At 40.5% G+C, this 24,487-nt stretch overlaps 1 protein-coding gene across 6 annotated transcripts in view; it reads left to right on the top strand.

Moving 5' to 3' along the window:
• Window positions 1–24,487, top strand: part of TTC23 (tetratricopeptide repeat domain 23) — a 105,567-nt gene that overhangs the window by 47,713 nt on the left and 33,367 nt on the right. For all 6 annotated transcript variants that reach the window (XM_019460133.2, XM_053888757.1, XM_019460136.2 and 3 more), the window contains 2 exons: window positions 5,706–5,883; window positions 22,966–23,071. In XM_019460133.2, coding sequence (XP_019315678.2) covers window positions 5,706–5,883; window positions 22,966–23,071 — 284 coding nt within the window. The remainder of the gene's footprint in view (window positions 1–5,705; window positions 5,884–22,965; window positions 23,072–24,487) is intronic.

Below are 24,487 nucleotides of genomic sequence, written 5' to 3'. Positions count from 1 at the left end.
TTCTCAAAGAACAAGTTCTTAGTTTCATCGATTAGTTCTGTTGTGTTTTTTTAGTTTCTATATCATTTATTTCTGTTCTAATCTTTATTATGTCCTTCCTTCTGCTGGTTTTAAGTTTTGCTTGTGGTTCTTTTTCTAGCTCCTTTAGGCATAAGGTTAGGTTATTTGTGGCTGCCCTTTTTCACTTGATGATTGGAACCCTTACATACTGCTGGTGGGAATATAAAATGGTTTCTGGAAAATAAAAAATGGTTTCGGGAATATAAAAATGGTTTCTGGAAAATTTTTACAAATCATATTTCTGGTGAGGGACCTGCATCCAGAATAAATAAACAACTCCTACAACAATAGTAACAAGACAACCCAATTTAAAGACAAGCAAAGTTTCCAAATAGCCATTTCTCCAAGGAAGATATACAAATGGTCAATAAGCACATAAAAAGATGTTCATTGTCATTAATCATCAAGGAAATGCATATCAAAACTACAGTGAGATACCCCTTTACACTCACTAGGATAGTGGCTATAATAATAATAAAGATAGTAACAAGTGCTAGCAAGGATGTGGAAAAATTGGAACCCCTACATACTGCTGGTGGAAATATAAAATGGTGCAGCTACTTTGGAAAATAGCGTCAGTTTCTCAAAAGTTTCCATATAGAATTACAATATGATGCAATAATTTCAATCCTAGGTAAATACCCAAAGGAAATGAAAATACGCATCCACATAAAAACTTGTACACAATGTTCATAACAGTCAAAAGGCATAAACCACCCAAATGTCCTCCAAGGAATGTCTGTGCTAAGCAATGAGTAAATAAAGTGGTCAGTGAAGTGTATGACACCACTCGACCACTAGAATGAGGCTAGAACATTCATTGCCACATTCTGATATGTGATTAAGTGAAAGAAACAGGTTATAAAACATTACGATTCTTTTAAAAAATATGTGTGGAAAATCATCCGGAGAGGTGTGTATCAAGGTGTACAGTACTCATCTTTGGATGTCGTGATTGTGTAGTTTTTATTTTTATTTTTCTATCTCTTTTTTTTAAATGACGGATACGTATTATTCTTATAATAAAATACCCTCAACATTTTTAAAAGCTTAGCTGGATAAGAAAATGCCTTCCACACTGGCACATGAGTTTGACTGATTATCCTTATTATTTGGACTTTCCAAAATCTTCTGCGGGTGGGTGTGAGACCACAGTTGAGCCTGTTTCAACAGGAGAACAACCCGAGGCCGTGGCACTCAGTTCTGTATAGACTACCGGTTGGGAGGGGAAGGAGTGAAAGGTATGACGATGTATAGGCATTTAATGCCAATCTTTACAACTTGCTTCAGTTTGCAGAACATTTTAGACATCTTCTTGGGTTCTCACAACAACCCTATTGGACACCAGTGTTGAGATGAGGAAACCAAGGTTCAGAGATGTTTTGTTCTTGCCCAGGGTTGTGTGGCCTCATCACTAAGAATGCTCAAACTATGGTTGGGGTTTTCTACTCCTGCTGCAGCACTTGTAACTGACTGTCCTGCCTCTCATCTTGAGTCCCTCTTTTTTTTTTCTTTAATATTTTTAATGTTTATTTATTTTTGAGAGAGAGAGAGTGTGTGTGTATGTGTGTGTGTGTGTGTGTGTGTGAGCAGGAGAGGGGCAGAGAGAGAGGGAGACACAGAATCTGAAGCAAGCTCCAGGCTCCATGCTGTCAGCACAGAGCCCAATGTGGGGCTTGAACCCCCAAACTGTGAGATCATGACCTGAGCCAAAGTGAGACACTTAACTGACTGAGCCACCTAGGCAGTCCCTGTGTCCCTCTTTTTATAAAATTTTCTCCAAGAGTCTGGTATTTGAAAGATCACTTTCTGATACCTGAAAAAGTGATGTGGTGTTAACCTGGGGTGATAGGCTGTGCTTTTGGCTAAGAGAGTAGTAGGTTAATGGTAAAAAGGAAGAGCAAGTTGTCCCTGTTCTCCACCATTACAAACTCTCAAATACTTTTCTTTAGTGTTCTATCTTGGGAAAGGAAAAATTGTTATTGTATGAATTCACTTATGCCTTGTTATTGTTTACTTTTCTATATATTTTTTTGCATTTGTAAGCTTGATTACTAAGCTTCGAATTTTGCTTTCCTTTAAAACTTTTGCTCAAACGAAATCATCTTGTATTACAAATACTTTGTATTTGCTTTATTACCCTTCCATGATTTTTACAGCAGCCTTAAAAACAAAAAATCCATTCTTTATTTCCTTGGCACATGTTTCATCACCTATGAACATGAGAAAGGAAGGAGGTGATTTTTTTCCCCCTTTGCTCAAATATCTGTGGCATTGTTGGAGTTCTCAAGGTTAAATTAGATGGAAAAAATCTGAAGTCATTTTGGAAGTATGTAGCTTTCTCTGGATTCTAGACCTGACTTTGGCAAACTTCTTCTGTAAAGGCCCACACAGTAAATATTTCAGGCTTTTTGGTACCCACTGCATTGCAGCTACTCAGCTCCACCATTATAGTGCTACAGCAGCCATGGGCAATGTGTAAACAAGTGCGTGTGGCTGTGTGCCAATAAAACTTTATTTACAAAAAAAGACAGTGAGCAGATTTGGTGCACAGGCCACAGTTTGCTGCCTCCTGTTTTCAGTTGTCTACCAGGAATCTCATTTTTGGGCTAAGTGATTTGTTATCAGCCATATGTTTCAAAGCCTCGTTCTGTCACCAAAGATGCAAGTGGGTTTTCTCTTCAAAAACAAAATATGATACTTACAATGCTAATTATTGCTCACTACATCCAAAGTTCAGTAAGAGTCAGAAGACAAGCCCAGTATTACTAGGTCGCCTACTAATCTCTTCCTTTCTAAGATTAAGAGTTGCTGCAAGCTGGAACCTGGACCCGACTTAGTCCAGGAACATATCCCTGACCGTCTCCTGTGTTTCAACTTCTTCCCATTTGTAGAACACATCCAAGTTCATAAGCTATTCCATCAGCATTTTTTTTCACTGTTGCCATCGGAAGCGTAGATCTGAGCAGCATCTTCTATCAATCAATTTCTTTGAAATTTATTACAGAGCAAAAATAGTTGTGCAAAATGTCCAGTAACTGAGTTAAAAACAAGACCTATATATTTGTGTGTGTGTGTGTGTGCATGTGTGCGTGCGCGCGTGTGTGTGTGTGTGGTTTCCTAGTCACGTGCTCATATTATGTCTCAGTTTACCCATGGGCAGCTGGGAATTATAAGGCCTTTTTGTAGTAAAGATGCTAGGGTAAAGGGTAATGTAGAGAGGGTTGGTGCCTTTCATAATGAATCTTATATGTAAAATTTTTCCATGCATGAAGAAAGTGTCTATTTCTTAGCAAATATTTTAGAGAAGGTTGTTTTTAAATGTCTACTATTGTGTTTGCTAAACAAAATAGACAGATATATATTTTTTACGTGACAGAGTTTTATCCCAAGAAGCTAAAGAATCTTTTCCCAACACCACCTTTACTTACAATTTTTTGATTAACATTTTTCTGATGTAAGTACAATATAATTCTGATGTAAATACAATAAATGTAAATACAATAAAATTCTGATGTAATACAATTTAAATTTTTTTAATGTTTCATTTGCTTTTAAGACAGACAGAGACAGAGCATGAGTGGGGATGGGGCAGAGAGAGAGGGGGACACAGAACCCGAAGTAGGCTCCAGGCTCTGAGCTGTGAGCACAGAGCCCGATGCAGGGCTCGAACTCAGGAACCGTGAGATCATGACCTGAGCTGAAGTTGAGATCATGACCTGAGCCAAAGTTGGATGCTTAACCAACTGAGCCACCCAGGCGCCCCACAATTTAAAATTTTTTTAATGTTTATTTATTCTTGAGAGAGAGAGAGAAAGAGAGACAGACAGACAGACAGATCATGAGCAGGGGAGGGGCAGAGAGAGAGACACACACATAGAATCTGAAGCAAGCTCCAGGCTCTGAGCTATTAGCCCAGAGCCCAACGCAGGGCTCAAACTCATGAACCTCAAGATCATGACCTGAGCCTAAGTCAGACACTGAACTAAGTCATCCAGGCACCCCAGTAATACAATTTTATAGAAGATAATTTGGGAAATTTAGAAAGCATAAACAAGACAGGTAAAATCACTCACAACCAACTCCTTCCAGATAACTATTGAGTGGTAAGATTTTAGTGTCCATTTAGATATCTCTTTATGCATATATGTACATATAGATTAGATATAACATTTTCACCTGCATAGGATATTATAGAAAGCATTTTTTGTATTCTGCCTTTTATACTTATACTTTTATACTTCTATGTTGGTAAATATGGATCAACGTTAACTTTAATGGCTATGTGGCATTCTACAGTATAGATATGCTTACTGTAATCTGCTTGAATGATCTCCTATTGGTATATTTTAAGTGCTTTGTACTTTTCCACTATTACAAAGAGTGCTTAGGTAAACCTTCTTATACATATCTTCTTGCCCTGCCAGAATATCTCTTCAAGATAAACTACTAAAAGTGAAATTAGCAGAAATATGTGTGTGCTTTTATATATATATATATATATATATATATATATATATATATATATATGTGTGTGTGTGTGTGTGTGTGTGTGTGTATATAATTTTGATATAGAGATGTTTATGCTCAAATTATATTCTTTCTAACAGTTAAAGAGAGTGCTTTATACCCTCACCAATACTGGAAAATTTCTGTAATTTCTCAACAGATCAGTTATCAGCATCTTGGCATCCTTTATGGTTGTTATTGTTTTGTTAAGTATTTTATGATTTTATAGCCAAGTCATGGGAAGAGCCCAAATGTCCGTCAACTGATGAATGGATAAAGAAAGTGTGATTTGTATATACAATGGAATACTGCTTGGCAATGAGAAAGAATGAAATCCTGTCATTGCAGTGATGTAGATGGAACTGGAGGATATTATGCTAAGTGAAATAAGTCACTCAGAGAAAGACAGATATCAAATGTTTTCACTTATATGTGGAATTTGAGAAACTTAACAGAAGACCATTAGGGGAGGAGAAGGGGAAAAAATAGTTTCAAACAGAGAAGGAGTCAAACCATAAGAGACTCTTGAATGCAGAGAACAAACTGAGGGTTGATGGTGAGGTACAGGAGAGAGGGAAAAATGGGAGATGGGCATTGAGGAGGGCACTTGTTGGGATGAGCCCTGAGTGTTGTATGTAAGCGATGAATCATGGGAATCTACTCCTAAAGCCAAGAGCACACTGTATACACTGTATGTTAGCTAACTTGACAACTAATTTTTTTTTTAAGTATTTTATGTTTTTTAAACCAACACCTGCATGGCACCTACTATATGTCAGAGACCATTCTGAGCATTTTTATGAGTGTTGACTAATTTAATCTTCATTATAGCCCAGTAAAGGAAGCATTGTTATTATTCTTAACTTAGAGATGAGGAAGAGGTAAAGCAACTGGAAATTCACACATCTAATAGGTAGTAGAGCCAGGATCTGAAACTTCCTGGTTATTCTGAAGTCCATCCTCCTGACCACTATGCCCTGCGGGCTCCTGGGAAAAACAGAAACTTAGCTGGCTAGGAAATGAACCTGACAACAGGGGTCAGAGAGCCAAATCCTAACCACCAGATCGCCTATTTTTCCCACCTATGTGTCTTCTATTTCATTATTTAAAAAATAATGTCTCTGATGATTTTTTAGGATGTATCAAAGTCAGAAGAAATCAAAAGAAGCCCTGCCCCACTATCAAGAGGCTTTAGAATACACTGAGATCAGTCGAGGTGAAAAAAGTCTTGAATGTGTACCAATATTGAAGGAATTGGCAGGTGTAGAGCGAGCCCTGGGAGTTCACGACGCATCCATCAACCATTTTCTACAGGTAAGCCGGAACATACTGGCCACCAAAGCTCTTCTGGACTCAGTGCTTCTCATAGACACAAGTGGAACAGCAGCTCTGAGAATGCCTGGTTTTGTTATTTGCTCTGGATATGTAGAACACTTGTCCTGGAGTAAATGTTCAACAAACATTTTCATATAGATGACCAAGTGGATGAGTGTGGGACAGTGGTCCACTGTTACCAGGTGCATGGTCCTCAAACAGCCTGAGACTCCCTGAAGATGGCTTTTCTCGTATTAGGGGCATAAGTCAAGTCTTATTTCCTGAAGTTCTTTATCCTTTCATGTTTATCTATTTAGAGCTTATGTTATCAAGCTGATGAGGGTTTTTTTCTACTGTACTCTAAAATATTCACCTGAAGCTGCTTGGAGTTGTCATTTATTAGCTGCTGATATACTTTGTCATCATAGGATTCCTGTGTGAGTGTGTCAATCGGGGTTCTACAGAGAAACAGAACCAATAGGATACATACATAGAAAGAAATAAAGAAATTGATTTTAGAGAATTGGCTGACACAATTGTGGGGGCTGACAAGTCCAAAATCCATAAGGTAGGCAGGCTGACTGAAAACTCAGGCAGGATCTCTATGTTATAGTCTTGAGGCAGAATTCCTTCTTCTCTTATCACTTATATGTGGAATTTAAGAAACAAAACAGATGAACATATTGGGGGGGGTTGGAAAGAAAAGAGAGGGAAATAAACCATAAAAGACTTTTTTAATTTTTATTTTTTGAGAGAAAGAGAGAAAGCACACATGCACCCATGTGAGCAAGCGGGGGGAGGGCAGAGAGAGAGAGAGACAGAGAGAGACAGAGACAGAGAGAGAGAGAGAGAGACTGAATCTTAAACAGACTCCGTGCCCAGCACAGAGCCCAGAGTGGGGCTCAATCTCACGACCATGAGATCATGACCTAAGCCGAAATCAAGAGTTGGACGCTAAACTTATTGAGTCACCCAGACAACTGAAAGAGACTCTTAAAGAGATTTCAGAACAAACTGAAGGTTGATGGAGGGAGGTGGATGGGAGATGGGCTTGATGGGTGATGGGCATTAAAGAGGGCACTAGTTATGATGAGCACTGGGTGTTATATGTAAGTGATGAATCACTGACTTCTACTCCTGAAACCAATATTGCAGTGTATGTTAATTAAGTAGAATTTAAATAAAAATTTGAAAAGAAAAATAGAAGAATTCCTTCATCTCCAGGAAACCCCAGCATTTTGCTCTTTAGGCATTCTACTGATTCTGTAAGGCCCATTCACATCGTTGAGGGCAATCTCCTTTACTCCAAGTCCAATGTAAATGTTAAAAATACATTCACAGCAACATCTAGACTGGTGTTTGACTTAAAAACTGGGCACCATGGCCTAGCCAAGTTGACACATAAAATTAACCATCACAATGAGTTTGATGTTTTTATATTCATCATCTGCTAAAAACCCATGTTAAATTGTTTTCCCAGAATTTTTCCCTATTAAAGTTTTAAAATATAGACCGAACTCATTCTTGTTATTTCAAATGAGATGCAACAATCTGGGACTAAGAGTTCCATATTGTTATTTCCTTTTTAAGTTTGACCATTTATAGCCCATCCACAGTTTATTAGAATGTCCCTTTCTGTCACTCTATCTGGATTTTCTCTCTTAATTACTGTCACCCTGTGACACATTTTTATTTCCCATTTATAGATAAGGAAGTCAAGAATTAGAAAGGTTGAGGGATATGCCCAGGCATACCCTCCGTGCCTATAAATGACATAACCCAGATTCAAACCCAGTATTTTTTAGAAAGATTGTTCTGGCTGGTATGTAGGAGAATGGATCAAGGAAGATGTGCCAAGAACATAGGTAGACCAGTTAGGAGACTATCAAAGTAGCAAAGGCGGAAGTTGATGGCACCTTGGACACGGACGATGATAGCAAGGATGCAGAGAAGCAGATGGTTTGACAAAGATGTAGGAGACCTAATTGATGAGATATGGAGATTGATTGGATGTGGAGAAAAGAAGGAATAGGGAAGAATCAATGATGACTCCTGAGTTTCCAGTCTGAACAACTGTGTGGATGTTTGTGCCAGTTACAGTGGGGGAGCAGGAGTGACAGGTGATGGAGAGATGGTAAGCTCAGGTTTCAATGGCGAGTCTGAGGTGCCCGCGAGGCATATAGGTGGAAATGCCATCTAGTAAATTAGATAATCAGGACTAGAGCTCAGAAAATGGATCAGGAAGTCATCTACTTGTATGCAGTAATTGCCTTGGGAAAGGATGAGATCACCCTGGGAGTGAGGGGGTTATTGAGTGAGAAGAGACAAGGACATGACAGAGCCTTGAGTAACTTCAGTGTTCATTGGTCCAGTCAAAAAAGATAACCTGGCAAAGAAAGCAAAGACGAATTTGGCAGAAAAAAACATGAGGAAAAGTGAAAGCTGTATTTTCTGTGTCCCTTAATACCATGTGCTATTGTGAAGGACACAGAGCTGTTGGGAGAATAAATGAGTTAATATTCATAAAGTGCTTAGCACAGTGCCTGATATATAGTGCCACACAAGATTTTTAACGTTTCTCTCTTCGCTTTCCTTTCCTTTGTTATCTTTTTCTTTCTCTGATGACTTTGTCGAGGGAAACAGGGCAATGATGAGGCAGAAATCAGATTGTATGGTGAGTGAGATGTGAGGCAGCAAAGGTAATAAACATAGGTACCTGTTTCCCAAAATACTGAGAGGTGAGGAAGGCCGGCCCAGGCAGAGGGAAGAGTGTGTGCAAAGGTCTGAAGGTGAGACGTAGCTCGACGTTCAGGGAACTACAAGAAATCCCCTCTGCCTGGGCAGTGGGAATGGTGAAGGTGGTCAATGGGTGTCTTCAAGCAGGATGTTGAAAGTCGTGCTGAGGAATTTGAGCTTCACCCTAAAGGCAGTTCAGTGTTTCCAAGTAGATAGATTGACATCATGAGATTATCATTCTAGAAGGGTCACTATGTGGTATGCAGAGTGGACTGGATGGGAGAGAGAGAAGCAGGGAGGTCACTCAGGAGATGGCAGCAGCAGGCTAGGTAGGGGATGATGACACCTCGACTCAGGTAGTGACATGGAAATAAAGAACGTGGACAGACTTGAGAGATGCTTGGAGAGTAGAAACAACGGGCATGGGAGTGGGGGAGTGAAGGAGGTGGAGCAGTCTGGTGTTATGCCGGGTTTCTAGCTAAGGTCACTGTGCTGCTGGTGGGCCCATTTACTGAGTGCAGGAATACTCAATGGGCATGCCATTTTTTGTTGGTAACAATAATCCTGAATATTCTTTTTTGTTGTTGTTGTTAAAGTTAATTTATTTTGAGAGGGAGAACTTGAGCAGGGGAGGGGCAGAGAGAAAGGGAGAGAGAGAGAATCCCAAGCAGGCTCTGCACTGTCAACGCAGAGTCAACTCAGGGCTTGAACCCATGACCTTGAGATCATGGGTTCAAGACCTTGAGGCCTTGAGATCATGACCTAAGCCCAAGCCAAGAGTTGGATGCTTGACTGACTGAGCCACCCAAGTGCCCCTATTCTGAATATTCTTAGACAAATGTTTTTTTCTTTGATTTTTTGCTGGTATAAAGTTCCAGAAATTAAACCACTAGGAGAAAAGATGTGAATATTTTCTAGTTCTTTCTTCAGATTGACATTCTGAGGTTATGTCGATTTACCTTGCCACCAAAAGTGGGTTTTGCTTTGTTCTTTGTTGAACCAGTTTCACAGCAACCTTGCCAACTCTTTTACACTATTCTACTCCCACGTTGTAGAATAGAGGCTCAAATTTAATTTAAAATGTTTTTCTTAATTCAGTTTTCCTAAATGTTTCCTGATTATATCCAGATATGCCCTTAAAATCTCAGTGCAATCTTTGCTATACCAGCTTCTAAAGTTCAAAGACATCAAGTAATAAGAGGCTCAGAGTCCCCCAGCAAGGGTCATTACCAGTAACAAAATTCACTGGAATGAAAGATAGGTGGCTTCTAAGACCTAACAGTATTCAATGCCAAAAACTTGAGTTTGGTTTAGAAAAGCATTTTCCAAACTGTGTTCCATAGGATACTAGCACCTCACAAGAATTCATAGAGATTCATAGGTCTTCCTAGAAAAGATGTCTGTGGTTAAATAAATTTGAGAACTATTAAGTTAAAATTAAACAGATGTCTCTAAGACATGGTTTTACATACAGTGCATTAAAAATCTTAATGTGGATTGTGAATGCAAATGAAGGTCAAATACATCTGTGACACACTAGTGTTGCCTGGGCCATAGTTTAGGAAACACTGGCTGAAATAAATTGTAATTTCTAAAGGCAGGGATCATCAAAGGGATTCAAATGTAAATACTACTTTCCAGTGTATTAGGTCTTCCCACTCTTAGGAACCCTTAGTACTATGTGAAGGGAAAATGGGTTAGGTAATGCCTCTTGTCTGTAGGGCCCAGATTCACCATTTTAAAGTACTTTGTCATATTCATTCTATCTATTTATATAGACATACTCACACACAGACACGTACATATATGCACAGAGTGGTAAATATTTACATTTTGTAATCATCTGAAAGTATTTGAATATGCCATGTCCTTTTGTCCCTGAGTACTTAACAAGGGTATTCTTTTATGTAATCGCAGTACAGTTTTCAAATTCAGGAATGTTCATGTTGGTACAGGCCATATTCTATTTTGTCAGTTGTCCCAATACGGCCCCTTATGTTTTTGTATTCATTTAGTTGTTATGCGTCTGGTCTTTAATCTAGAATGGCTTCTCAGCTTATCTTTGTCTCCTTTGACATTGAAATTTTTGAAGACTATAGGCCAGTCATTTGTACCTTAGTTTGGGTTCATCTGATATTTTCTTGTGACTAAATTTGACAATGCATGCCCTGCTAGGATACTACAAAAGGATATTGTATTTCTTAGGGTATTGCCTCAGGAGGCACATGATATCTACCTGTCCTTCATTAGTGACATTAAATTCATCACCTAATCACAGTGATTCTTCCCTGTATAATAACTATTTTTCTCCTTGCAGCCAATAAGCATTCTGCAGAGAGACATTTTTAAGACCATGTAAATATCCCACTCCTTTGCAAATTTTCTCTACACTTAGCATTGATGAATCTTTCCCAAACCAGTCTTTACTGTGGTGGTTGCAGATTCATGACTTTCCATTCTGCCATTCCATCCACGTTTATCAGTTGACATTCTCCTGTTACGAATGTCCCTTCCCCCTCCCACCAAGTTATTTACTTGTTGCGTGTGTGTTCGCTTTTTTCACTTAACACCGTATCTTGGAAATCACTTTATAGCAGTTCATTCATTTGTACAAAAATATAATATCCCGTTTTAGGCACCTAGTGTGTTTTGCTCAAATAGTTTTCTGTTTGGGCATTTAGATAGGTTCCTATATTTTGTAATTATAAGTAATGTTGTAATGAATAATCTTACACACACATATTTTTATATTGTTGCAGTCGTATCTTCAGGGTAAATTCCTAGAAGTGGGACTGCTCAGTCAGAGGGAGCAAACATGTGTTGATAGTTTTACGGGATATTGCCTTTCATTGGGCTTCTACTATTTCTGCTCCTGCCAGCAATGTCTGAGTGCGTTTGTTTCCTGACAGCCTCTTCCAAAGGAGAGTATTGTCAAGACTTTGAATTACTTCCTATCCATCTCAGTATAGGTTTAATCTGCAAAATGGAATTAAATATCATTTCATAGGTTCAATGGATCTTCTTAATACATTTTTTGTGAATTTTCTTTTCATACCATTTGTCTACTTTTTAATAGAATTTTTATTCTAGTTTATTTTATTCAGTTTCCCTTAACTGTTAAAAGTCTTTACATACCCCACGTATCGCCCTTTAATCTGTGACATATATTAGAAGTCTTTTCACCCAATTTGTCACTCGTGTTTTATTTTGTTCATAGTGTTTCTATTGAGATGTCATATACCATAAAGGTCACCCTTTTAAGGTGCGCAATTTAGTGGTTTTATTATATTCATAGAGTTGTGCAAGCATTACTGCTAATTGCAGAACATTTCTTTTTTTTTTTAAGTTTATTTATTTTGAGAGAGAGAAAGAGAGAGAGCACAAGTGGGGAAAAGGCAGAGAGAAGGAGAGACAGAATCCCAAGCTGGCTCCGCATCATCAGCACAGAGCCTGAGGCAGGGCTTGAACTCAGGAACCACGAGATCATGACCTGAGCTGAGATCAAGAATCAGACATTTAACCGACTGCACCACCCAGACACCGCAGCAGAATATTTTGATCACCTCAAAAGAAACCTGCATTCATTGGGAGTTACTCTCCTTATTTCTTCTGTCCCTCATCCCCTGGCAACCACCAATCTCCATTGCATCTCTATGGATTAGGCTATTATAGACATTTCCTATAATATGTGGCTTTTTGTGTCTGACTTCTTTAATCTGATATGTCGCTTTCAAAGTTCATCCGTGCTTAGCAGATATGAGTACTTCATTCCCTTTTAATGGCTGAATAGTATTTTGTTATACAGGTAGACCACATTTGTTTATCTCTTCATCAGCTGATGGATGTTTGGGTTGTTTCCACTCTAAGGAGGTAATGAACAATGCTTCTATGAACATTCATGTGCAAGTTTTTATATGGATATATGTTTTCAGTTCTCTTGGCTATAAGACTAGGAGTGGGATTTCTGGGTTCTACGGTACCCAATATTTAACTTTCCAAGGAACCACCAAGCTGTTTTCCAAAGCAGCCTCAGCCTCTTACTATTCCCACTAGCAATGCATGAGGATTCTATTTTCTTCACATCCTCACCAACACTCGTTATTATGTCTTTTTTATTTCAACCATCTTGGTAACTGTGGAGTAATATCTCACCATGCTTTTGATTTGAATTTCTCTGATGACTCATGATATTCTGCATCTGTTTATAGGTATGTGGCTATTTGTACTTCTTCTTTGGAGAAATGTCTATTCAAATCCTTTGCCCATTTTTTATAGGGTTATTTGTCTTTTTATTGTTGACTTACAAGAGTCCTTCATACTGGATACTAGATATCAGATGCATGATGTGTAAATATTTTCTCCTGTTCTGTGTGTTGTTTTGTCACTTTCTTGATTGCATCCTCTGAAGCACAAAGATTTTTAGTTTCAGTGAAGTCCGATTTATCCTTTTTTTCTTTTGGTCTCACGTCTAAGAAACCATTGCCTAGTCCAAGTTCATGAAGGCTTGTATCTGTTTCCTTTTAAGAGTTTTATAGTTTTAGTTTTTACATTTAGGTCTTTGATCCATTTTGAGTTAATTTTTTTTGGATATAAAATAGGACTCTGTCTTCATTCTTTTGCATGTGAATATCTAGTTGTCCTAGTACCATTTATTAAAAGGGTCATCTTGTCACCATTCAATTATCTTGGTACCCATGTCAAACTCAATTGATCATAAATGTAAAGGTTTATTTCTGGATTTTTTTTTCTATTCCATTGACCTCTATGTCTATCCTTATGATAGCACCACACTCCCAATTACTGTTGTTTTGTAGTAAGCTTGTGGATACCATGAATAATGCAACTATGCACATTCATCTACAAGTTTTATGGTAAGTTTTGAAATCCATAAGTATGACATCTCCAACTCTTACATTTTTCCAAGATTGTTTTGACTATTCTGGCTTCCTTACATTTGTATATGAATTTTAGGATAAGTTTATCAATTTCTGGAAAAAAAAAACAGATGGTATTTTGATAGAGAGAGCACTGAATCTGTATTTCAAGTGGGAAGTGTTGACATCTTCACAATATTAAGGCTTTCAATACATGAACATAGGATATCTCTATTTACTTAGTTCTTTCCTAGTTTCTTTCAACCATATTTTGCAATATAAGTTTTATAATTCTTTTGGGAGCTTTATTCCCAAGTATTTTGTTCATTTTGATGCTCTTAGAAACAGAAGTGTTTTCTAAATTTCCTTTCCCTACTGTTCATTGCTAGCGTGTAGAAATACAAATAGGATGTTGACTTTGCATGGTGCGGCCGTGCTGATCTCATTTATTAGCTGTAATATATTTTTGTGGATTCATAATGCTTTTTTTGCCATGCAAAAGCTTTCTTAATGCTTTAACATTTTCAACCTTTCCTTTCATTACATTTGGATTTTGAATCTAAATTAGAAGGAGTGCTCTGTATTGGAGTTATAGAGTACTTCACTCATTTTTATAATACTCGTAAAGTTTAATAGGTGACTTTTATTGTTGTTTATTCTTGAGGTTAATAAAGATTAGAGAGTGTTTAAATAAAGACTTACCAATCATTATTAAAGAGATAGCTTTGTGAAGTTGAAACAGCACTGGATGTGAAGTCAGAAAATCTGAGTGGGAGTCCCAATTCTTCTGTTTGCCAGCTGTTTGATTATACAAGTCATTTAACCTCTCAAAAAAAGAAAGAAAAAACCCAATCCTACAAAAGATCCTATCCACTTCACAGAACTGCTCAAAGGTTCAAAATAGAAAGTGCTTTGTGAACCATTAGGCATGATGCCAGTGTAAGCTACTTTTATTTATTAATGGTAATTATCAAACATTTATCAAGGCTCCTCATTTCTTTAAGAGCTTTACCTAGACACAGAAAGGTACAGTGTGGCTGCAGCTCTCCAGGGGAGCCCTGGCCTAAAAGCCATTTATTATGTACACAAAGAAAAGGGGTTTTGTTATTTTCCCTCTAGTTTTTCACTGTTCATTCCTTTGGAGTGAGAGAAACGCCCAGAAAGAAAAGACCTTTTATTTTCTGTAGAGTGTCGACAAGTTCCAAAGTATTTTAGGAACTAACCCATTACAGTGGAGAAAATTAGCAAGCCTCACAGAGCCACCACACTGGGAAGGCAGTGGTCCCGGGGACTGGCGAACTAGCTAGCCATTCTAGGCACCCTGCCTCAGGGGTCTGTGAGAAACCATGCTGGCGTGATTGTTTCTGAAACTATTCATGGCAGATTTTGGCAATAGACCCTTGTTTTCTTACCCAAAAGAAAAATGGCAGGATTTCATTTCAGTGAGAATGTTTGTGGGTGTGTGTTTTCAAGGGGCATAAATTAACACCACTAGCTTCAGTTTTGTTTTCCATCTCTGACAGTTGAATTGCCTTTCTTTTCAAATTTCAGGGCAGCTCTGCCACTCAGTCAGTAGCCCCCAAATTTGGGGGGAAGCTCGATTTACAAAGTATAATGAACTAATTTATCAGTCCCTCTCCCAAAAACTTTGAGGTCAGAAAATCTGGCTTCAGGTTCCTCTGGGCAAGTTATCAGCCTTGCCCAGGGTGACGTGATGGCTCGTAGGTGCTCGCACAGGTCTCCGACCGGGTTCAGACAACACAGCAAATGGCAACGCTTCCGATCGGTTCTGGTTAACTGCTGTGTATTTGCTATAATGCACTATTTGCAATTTTCAAAATCTCTGAAAATACTAGCCTTTCATGTTTAAAATTAGAAAAGATGCAGAATGCGATTATGATTCTATGCATCATAAAAGTTTTCTAAGAGTGACATAAATCCAGGAGTTGTACTCTTTCTTTTTAAGTCACTATTTTTTATAAAAATGATAATGAAGGGGGCACCTGGGTGGCTCAGTCGGTCGAGCGTGTATGACACTCTTGAATCGCCTCATGTCATGATCCCAGGGTCGTGAGATTGAGCCCTGAGTTGGGCTCTGCACTGAGCATGGAGCCTGCTTAAGATTCTCTCTCTCCCCCTCTGCCCCTCTCCCCCACTTGTGCTCTCTCTCTCATAAATAAAATAAAATAAAATACTCTTTATATTCTAAAAAATCAAGCCATGTAGACAAATACGAAGAAACGAGTTACAAGTTATCCAGGCCTCCCCTCCCAGAAGGAGTTGCTGTTGACATTTGTGGCATCTTCCCTCTGCATATGTACATGTGGGTATAGACAGAGAGACAGGAAGACAAGAAAGAAAAAAGAAACAAAAATTGATGAATTTGACAGCAAAAAAAAAAAAACTTCTCTGTGACAAAATATCACAGTCAAAAAATAAATAGCAAAGAGAGGAGATATAGAAAGAATTCTTATAAAATGTAGATGAAAAAGTCAACTCAATAGAAATAAGGGTAAAAGACAGGAATGGTCAGCTTACAGAAGAGAAAATACAAATGGCCAATAACAATACAAAAATGATCTTCAGCATCCTTTGTTATTAAAGAAATGCACTTTCACTCAGGAGATGCCATTTTTCACCTAGCTGTGAGCAAAATAAAAAAAGTTTGATGATACCCCATGATGGCAAAGGTACTGGAAAGCAGTCATCCTCATACACCACTAGAAGGAGTGGGGATTGGCACCACTTTGGGGGAAACCATTTGATATTCCCTCTCCAATTTTATAGGGTAATAGCGAGCCCTTAGAAATTAGAAATGCTCTTAACATCCATCAATAGGAGACCAGTTAGGAGGTTGTGGTGTATCCACGTGATGGAACACCATAGAACCACAGAAAGAATGAGATCAATGTGTATATTCTGACATTAAAGACGCCAAAAGTGCATTATTATTTGTGAAATGGCAGATGTGGATCAGAATGTTTCTTCAGTTGACAACCAGCTAGACCCTTACAATGTGCCAGGCACAGTGGTTGGCCCTGGGACGGTGATGGAGGAGCAGCCTAGAGAGTGACAGAGACCTTAGCTGAATAGTCCCACAGATGAATGTAAAATGGTGACCGTGATGTGCACACAGGGAGCAGGACTGGGTGCTGTGAGAGCTCCCAACAGAGCAGCCCGAGGACTGATAGTGAGACACCCCGAAGATTGAGGAGAGAGCAGAGGAGCCATCATGGCAGAGCCCAGAAGGGTGGTGGCAGATGAAGCTGGGCTGGGGGAGGGAAGCAGGGCAGCGTCAGGTTACAATTGCACGTGCGTGTCTATGCATGGGTGTGTTTAAGAACATGCCCCTATAGGGGCACCTGGGTGGTTCAGTAGGTTAAGACTCTTGATCTCAACTCAAGTCTTGGTCTCAGGATTGTGAGTTCAAGCCCCACATGAGGTTCCACACTAGGCATGGAGCCTACTTAAAAAACAAAAACAAAAACATGGGCCTATATGCGTGTATGTTTGTATAAGCATATCAATATCTCTGGGATACACAGGGAACTTGATAGTGATAACTCCAAGGAGTCAGACGGGATCGGGAGAAGAGGGTGAGGCTTATAGACAGAAGGGAGAGAGGCATTTTAACTTACCACTTAGGATTTTTCAAAATTATATACCGATATTACTCTCACAATCTAAAAATCTAGTTACATTTTAAGAAAACACATACTTCCAACCAAGAGAGGATGAAAATCGAAGTTCCCAACATATCTATTTTGGTGCTGACCCTTACAGAGAGTAGGGCCTTTTCTCCCCAGCCCTTCGGAGGAGCTAAAATTGACAACTGGAGAGCTGCCACTGAGGACTCTCTCTGACTATTAAAAGAAACTAGCTTAGTCTGGGGCCCTCAGAACTCGGTTTTGGAATGCCCTCGGCACCCAGGGACTTCCCTTTCATCTACGCCCCCCAGAGAGTCCCAGCAACATCTTTCTCTTAGCCAAGGCCCTCCAGCTGCCCCAGGCCCCTGTGGTGTGGGTGGCCTTGAGAGGCTTCCTTCCTGGCCAGAGACTGGAGAGGAAAGGAAGTGGCAACCCTGGGCTGCAATATGACCCTGTCTTGTACAAGGGCATCAGCCCAAAGCTGAAGATTGCATGGTCTGCTCTGGCAAGGCCAAGAGGGAGAGCTACGTAGCCGCACAGCTGGTCAGTTATAAGAGAAACATAGCAAACTCACACCTCACAGTGACAAGAGGACTTGAGCTTCTGTTGAATTAAAGCACTAATTTGAAGCAAAGCAGAAAAACACAGACCCTCGGTAGAAGGCACCTTAACATCTTGCTCCATCCATCAGCCGCTGCCCGACTCCCCACTCTGGTGTCCCCGTACAGTTCGTTTTCAGAAGCTGCTTCGAGACCCACATATCAGTGGCTCACCCTCCACCTAGCCAGCCCATTCAACCTCTGGGCCGAATCTACTACTTAGCAACTATTTCTCTGACTCTTAAATAATACTTCATTACGCTGATTAGAAGATCCTCTTTCTGTAACTTCTACTTTCTTAAAAAACCAGATGTTAGACTAGAGCAGGATGCAATTTGGAATCACAGGCCTTAGTCTGAATCCCTGTCCTGCCATTGAGCTGTCTATATGACCTTCGGTTAGTTGCTTTATCTCTCGAGGGCTTCATTTCCCCATCTATAAATTGGGGTGTTAACATCACCCTCACCAGTGATTCTGAGATTAAGCGAGCTGGTGTATGTAATCTGCATAGCACCACGTCTGGCCAGAGTAGGTGCTTACTCAAGGTTAGTTCCCACCCTCCCAGTGTCCCTCTCTAGTGCTAGCCCTCAAGTACAAAGATCCTGGCGGCTTCTGAGCCGCAGGTTTCCATTGCCTTCCCCACGAATGTTTTTGTCTCCAGGGTAAATAGACTCAGTTTAGGTCCACGAATGCACCTTTAGCTCTTCGTGGACTCTCCACTTTGCTGCAGGAGAAGAGATTTCCCTCTGAGTCAGTGATCCTCCTAGTTGTTTACCAAATGGGGGAAAAAAAATCTATCCCTCTCTCCTGTGAAGAGCTTGGGGCCTGCAGTCAGAGCATTGCATGTCTTAAGTTGAGTATTCACATGATGGGGTCTGCCTGCATAAATAGAAACATCCTTCTTACTAGTCATCAAGTTTTCTGTTCAAGAACTATTACACATTTCACAAATCCAAGGGGACAGCCTCAGTCAGATAAGAGTCTGCCAGCTGTAGCTCTGGCTGTGTCTATTGACAGCTGGATTGGCGCTGTGGACTCAGTGGTTTCCCCCGGAAATGCTCAGGAGGGCCCAAGTGCAGCCTTCTGCTCTGGACTTTGGCAGGGCTTGAGGGTGGTTGATCTGATGACTGAGGTTTTTCAATTAATGACCTTGCTCAGTATGAGATATTAAAGGTTGCGTTTTTGTTTTTGTTTTTAACCCAGTACCACATGTTAACGGCTCAAGAGATTTAGGAATATTAAACACTCCCTCTCAGCTCCAAGATGACAACTGATAAATATATAACCGTAAGATACTGAAAACAACAAAGAACGGGAGGAGAAATCTGAGCCCTGGGAGATTAATAAATAATAAGGAGTGAATGCAGTCAAGCACAGATCCCCAGCGGGGCCCATTACTTGGGCTCCTGCATAAAGCCAGGAGAGGCAAGCATGGCTCCTATAATTCTGTTAACACTAACAACTAGTCCTTAAATGCTCTCAGATGCATATAACAGGGGTATTTATATTCTCTTAGCAAGCAGAGTGTTGTTCCAGAATTGTGAACAGTGGTTTAATTTGGAAAATTGGGTAATCTAATCACTAGCTTTTCAACTGCCTTTGTATCTACTCCCTAAGGCAGCTTCCTATACCGTGTGGATCTGTGGTTCTCGATCTGCATCACCCTGAGCCCTCATGTTCCATGGAAGGTCTTTTGGAGGAAGCTGGGTGGGCACAGCTGAGTGAGCTTCTAGACCCTCTCCACCTGCTTCAGTAAGACAGTATGCGAAACAATCTGGAACAAAAGGATTTTGTTGTTGTTGTTTTTTGTGTTGTTTTTGTTTTTGTTTTTGTTTTGCTTCAAAAGAGAAACTTGAAACTCACTGGTCCCATGATGTTTACATCCTCTTGTAAATTACTTTTCCACTCACTGGTATGTTTCTGAAATGTTACTTTGTTAATGTACTAGGTAGAGTTCAGTCATTGTATGAATAAACCACAATATATTCATTCTGCTTCTGGTGGTTATTTAGATGATTCCCCCTTTTTCACCATTTCAAATAATGCTTCAGTGAAGTTGAGGGCATTTTTGGTATCAACAGTGATAGATGGTGAACTCCAAGTTGGTCAAGAAGGGAAGGGACAGCAGGAGGGGCCAACTGGATAGTGAGAATGGGGAGAGTGGATAGAGGGCTAGAAATTGCTTGGACGTGACGAAGGCAGGACCAAATAAGCTATGATAAGGCCCCGAGTCTGATGAGGGACACAATGTGGCATGTAAAAAGCATTTAAAAATTAAGGTAAATTGAATAGGACTGAATTAAATTAAACTAAATTTAATTTTACTGAATCAATGAGATGCTAATCTTGCACATTTTTAACATCATGGTTCCCTTTTCCTTCCCTCACCCCAATGTTAAACCAGCATATGGTTTTTAGAAGTTTCATGAACATCAAATATAAATTAGGCCAAGGATTGAGTTTCTGAAGTGAATAATGAATAATAAATGGTTGCTTATATTAGTATCTCACACAGAAAAATGTTGAGGTTACGAAGATTTTTGTGAAATTCGGATCCCCTTAAGCTCTCAGGATCCACTTTCTTGATATTGTGAGCATTTTTGCTCTCAGAAAATTTTGCTTCCTGTCTCCAAAGGCAAAAGGCAACATACAGAACTTTCAGAACATGTAATTATTCATATGAATTGAAAATAATTTTGATAGGGGTGTCTGGGTGGTTCAGTCCATTGAGCGTCTGGTTCTTGATTTTGGCTCAGGTCATGATCTCCTGGTTCGTGGAATCGAGCCCCTTGTTAGGCTCTGTGCTGACAGCATGGAGCCTGCTTAGGATTCTCTCTCAAGCTCTCTATCTGCCCCTCCCCAACTCGTGTTCCATCTCTCTCTCTCTCTCTCTCTCTCTCTCTCTCTCTCTCTCTCAAAATAAATAAATAAACATTTAAAAAAAGAAAAAGAAAAATGGGTGCCAGGTGGCTCAGTTGGTTGAGCATCTGACTTTGACTCGGGTCTTGATCTCACAGTTGGTGAGTTTGAGCCCTGCATCAGTCTGCGCTGGCAGCTTGGAGCCTGTTTGGGATTCTCTCTCTTCCTCTCTCTCTCTTTCTGCCTCTCTCTCTCTCTCCGCGCCCCCCCCCCCAAATAAATAATTAAATAAGTAAAAAGAAAAGGAATCATTTTGATAGATGTATATCTTTTACATTGCCTTATAATATTGAGTGGAAACAAAATATGAAATCTTTTTGAATTTGAATTTGAATAAATCTAAAGTACTGTGAGTTAAAAGTCTTTGTAACAATATGAGTTAAATCTTTTCTAGCATCACAGGGTGCTCTCCTCGATGGTGGATCCTAAAGATCGTTAAGCAGGAGAAAACACAAAGTAAACATGATTCAGTTTGCAATTGGGATGGGCAGCTTTTCCTCTCTCTTCCTCTCTTCAAATTCCTGAACATGTGATGCTTTGACTATCCCTGTGGCTCCAATGGCTCCAATTGTCTTTACTTTTTGGAGTGTGCATTATTGGAAAGCATTTCAAGCCAGATCTTCAGGCCAAATTGAGGATAATGACTAATTGGGGTGTTGCCAAAACTACTTGTTCCATTTATTTACATCCTGTAATAAGGAAAGTAGTTTTAAAACAAAGGATATTGTTCGCATTTACAAATATGAAATTCTGATTGTTTTAACACAACAATAAAAGTTATTGCTAACAATCTTGGTTTGGAATAGCCCCTATCATAAAAAGTCTAGAGCTAATAACTCAGCTGATTTTAACATATGATAAATGAGATGAGAGTCTAGAATCCACCCTGATTACCAACTGACAAATGCATTCAGCTGGTCATCAGAGGACCAAGTCCCTATGGCTTTGCTGCCTCACCTCTTGGTCTGGACTAGGAAGTTCTGATGGTGTGGCTTTATCTCCTAGCCAGCTCCCACGGATTAGTCACAGCTCCCGGAGGCTGAATGAATCGGCGCCTCTGGGGAGTGTGCAGGCATCAGTTAGTGATGTCTGCCAACAAGCACCAGGGCAGGGAGGAAGGGCAGCATTCTCACCCTGGGAGGGAGTCCGAATATCAAAGTCAGAATCTTATCTCCATTTTCTCTCAGCCATGAGGTATCTTGGGTAAGATATCACCTGCTCCTCAACCTCAGCTCTCTCGTCTACAAAACGCGGGCAACAAAAATTGTTAAGAAAATTAAAATTGATACTACACCTGAGAAAGAAATCTTAATTGCTGTTAATATGTCTTGGCCTATCCCAGTCTGGTGTTTCTCCCTTTAACTCATGGTATTTTAGTATTTCTGTCACCCTTTTGGCAATTAATTGCAAACCACCTGCCACCTGGTGTTAGTGCACTGTAGGACATCAGGTTCAGTTCCTGTCCCTTTCTGTACTGCCCACCCTTTCTGGTCCTGGCCTCTCCTGTCATAGGTGATCTGTAAGGGTCTGTTTACTGAATGAATGTGAACCTGTTACTAATAGCATTTTTAAAAACTTTAAATGTTGACGGATGAGTAGTAACTTTATTTTCTCTTTTATTCTTTATGTTATATCTTTTTTATTTGGAGAGATGTGTTTTGTATTTTATTTTGGGAGGATTGTTACTGTTTATATTCATGGGATCATAGGGGTTTTTTTTCTCTCTCTCAAAGAATTTTCAATTGGGCTTTATTTTTAAGGAACTGAGCTCTTTTCTGTGTTCAGGCAGCCCCATGGGCCAATTGAAGAAGGCGCAGGGAGGTGGGCTTGGTAGATCAGGCACTGGGGGGGCTACTGACATCTCAGCAAGGGCCCCCTTTGGGCTGAGCTGGGGCAGGGGGCTGGGCTCGCCCACTTCCTGTGCAGAGCACTGGCACTTTTTAACCCATCTCCTTCCTTCTTGAAACCCTCCTCCGCTCGCCAACCCCCCCCCACCCTCTCCACCCCCCGCCCATCCTCAGCTGACACTGCACTCACAGCAGCATAGACTTAAATGATTTACTTAGCGATCCGCCCTGGCCACAGCTTCGAGCCATCCGGACTCAGCCTTCAGGGCTTTCTCTGTCCACAACCCAATGCTTTTAAAATCTAGGTCTCCTGAGAATTGACTGTGCTTCCACACAAATCATATTGTCTAGCTTGCTAGAAAGTTCCTTGGCTTTCTGCTTATCGCTCCAAGAACAGTTAGTTCCCTATTGCTGCCGCCAAGCGTGTAAACAATCCTGTTTCTTCTTTCCCGGGTGACAGGCACATCACATCGTGCTGAGCAGAAACCCCTCTCAAGAAGAGGCAGCAGTCTCTGCACATTTGGTCGCCCGCGCTGCCGTCGCTTCTGGGGGGATCGAACACCACGGTGAGCGCAAACCTTCTGTGGGCGGTGCACCTTGCCTGCTCCCTGCCCGTCCCACACACGGGTCTGTGAACCAGCTGCCTTTAGGATGGGTGAACAGGTGGACGGACCTGTGACACAGGCCCCCCTGGAGAGCTTTGGCGGCTTTCTGTGGTGGTCCTGAGCTGTGCCCCTGTGTTACTTCCACCAGAGTTCTCTGCTTTCTGTCCTGTTTAGCTTTTCTCTAACCTTTTACTTTCAAATACGGCGAATCTTCATCCAAGCAGAGCTGTGAAGAGCCCCCAGAGAATCCACGCTGGGCTTACAGGGAAATCTGCTCTACTTTCAGAGGTGATCGATTTTTAAAGATTGTTGTGGAGCTACTGTGGCAACAGATAGATCAGGCTTGTTGGAACCCCAGACTACAGACTTTCACAGGACAGAGCTTTCAGTCAGGATGAACTTTACATGGTTTCAGGAGTCCAAGAGGAAGTTGCCATTTATGAGTCATATGGTTTTTCTTAGCCCCATGTGATAAGTAGAGCGGTGAGCTTGGGGAGTTCTTTAATCCGCCATCCCAGGCTCAGAGCATACAGTATGCCTCTAGTGACGGGGAACACGCATTCTGGTAGCTTATTTTTGGTCAGAATATTCAGAAACAGAGTATAACTCATAAAGGAGACCTAGGGGTATATTGTAAAATATCAGATAAAAAATAATGATGTACTATAGTAAAATAAAGTCCAACGTGCCAGCAAGCCTAAAATGGAGATCCGGAATAGTTGGGATTCAGGGGGCAGAGCTGGGCTAGAAGGCAGAGGCTTCTAGCTGGAGGGTAGGCGGAGATGAAGGGAATACCAAAATGAGCAGCCTGGTGTGTAGAGATTTCTGGGCCAGGCAGGGGCTCCAGTCAGGGAGGAACTGGTAAAGGGGATATCAGGGTTTATCCATCTGTCCATCCCACCTTACAGGCCCCTCATTCTGGCTTCTTGGAGCTTTGAGCACCTTTTTGGAGCTGGAGCAGCGTATCTATGGATAGAGAAGGCAGGCAAACTTTCTGATCCTCTCTTTTTGGAACACGCCATATATAACAATCGGCTTCAAAACCTTCAAAGGGTCAACAGTTTTTTGACCAGCTTTCAGGTGCTTAACATTATTTTTTTTTTCAAATTTTTTATGTTTTGTTTTTTTTTTTTTCCTTTGAGAGACAGAGGGAGAGCAAGCACAAGTATGGGAGGGGCAGAGAGAGAGGGAAACATGGAATCACAGCAGGCTCCAGGCTCTGAGCTGTCAGCACAGAGTCCAACACGGGGCTCAAACTCACAACCGTGAGATCATGTCCTGAGCCAAAGTCCAGCGCTCAACCAACTGAGCCATCCAGGCACCCCAACATTCCTTTAATAGGGGAAGAGAATCTTCCATTCCCAACTATTAAGACAG

This window comes from Panthera pardus, unplaced genomic scaffold, assembly GCF_024362965.1.
Source record: "Panthera pardus isolate Hobbes unplaced genomic scaffold, ASM2436296v1 HiC_scaffold_24, whole genome shotgun sequence".
In the NCBI taxonomy this organism is placed as follows: Eukaryota; Metazoa; Chordata; class Mammalia; order Carnivora; family Felidae; genus Panthera; species Panthera pardus.
Note: the sequence above shows the minus strand (reverse complement) of the source record. Positions and strands in the feature narration are given on the sequence as shown.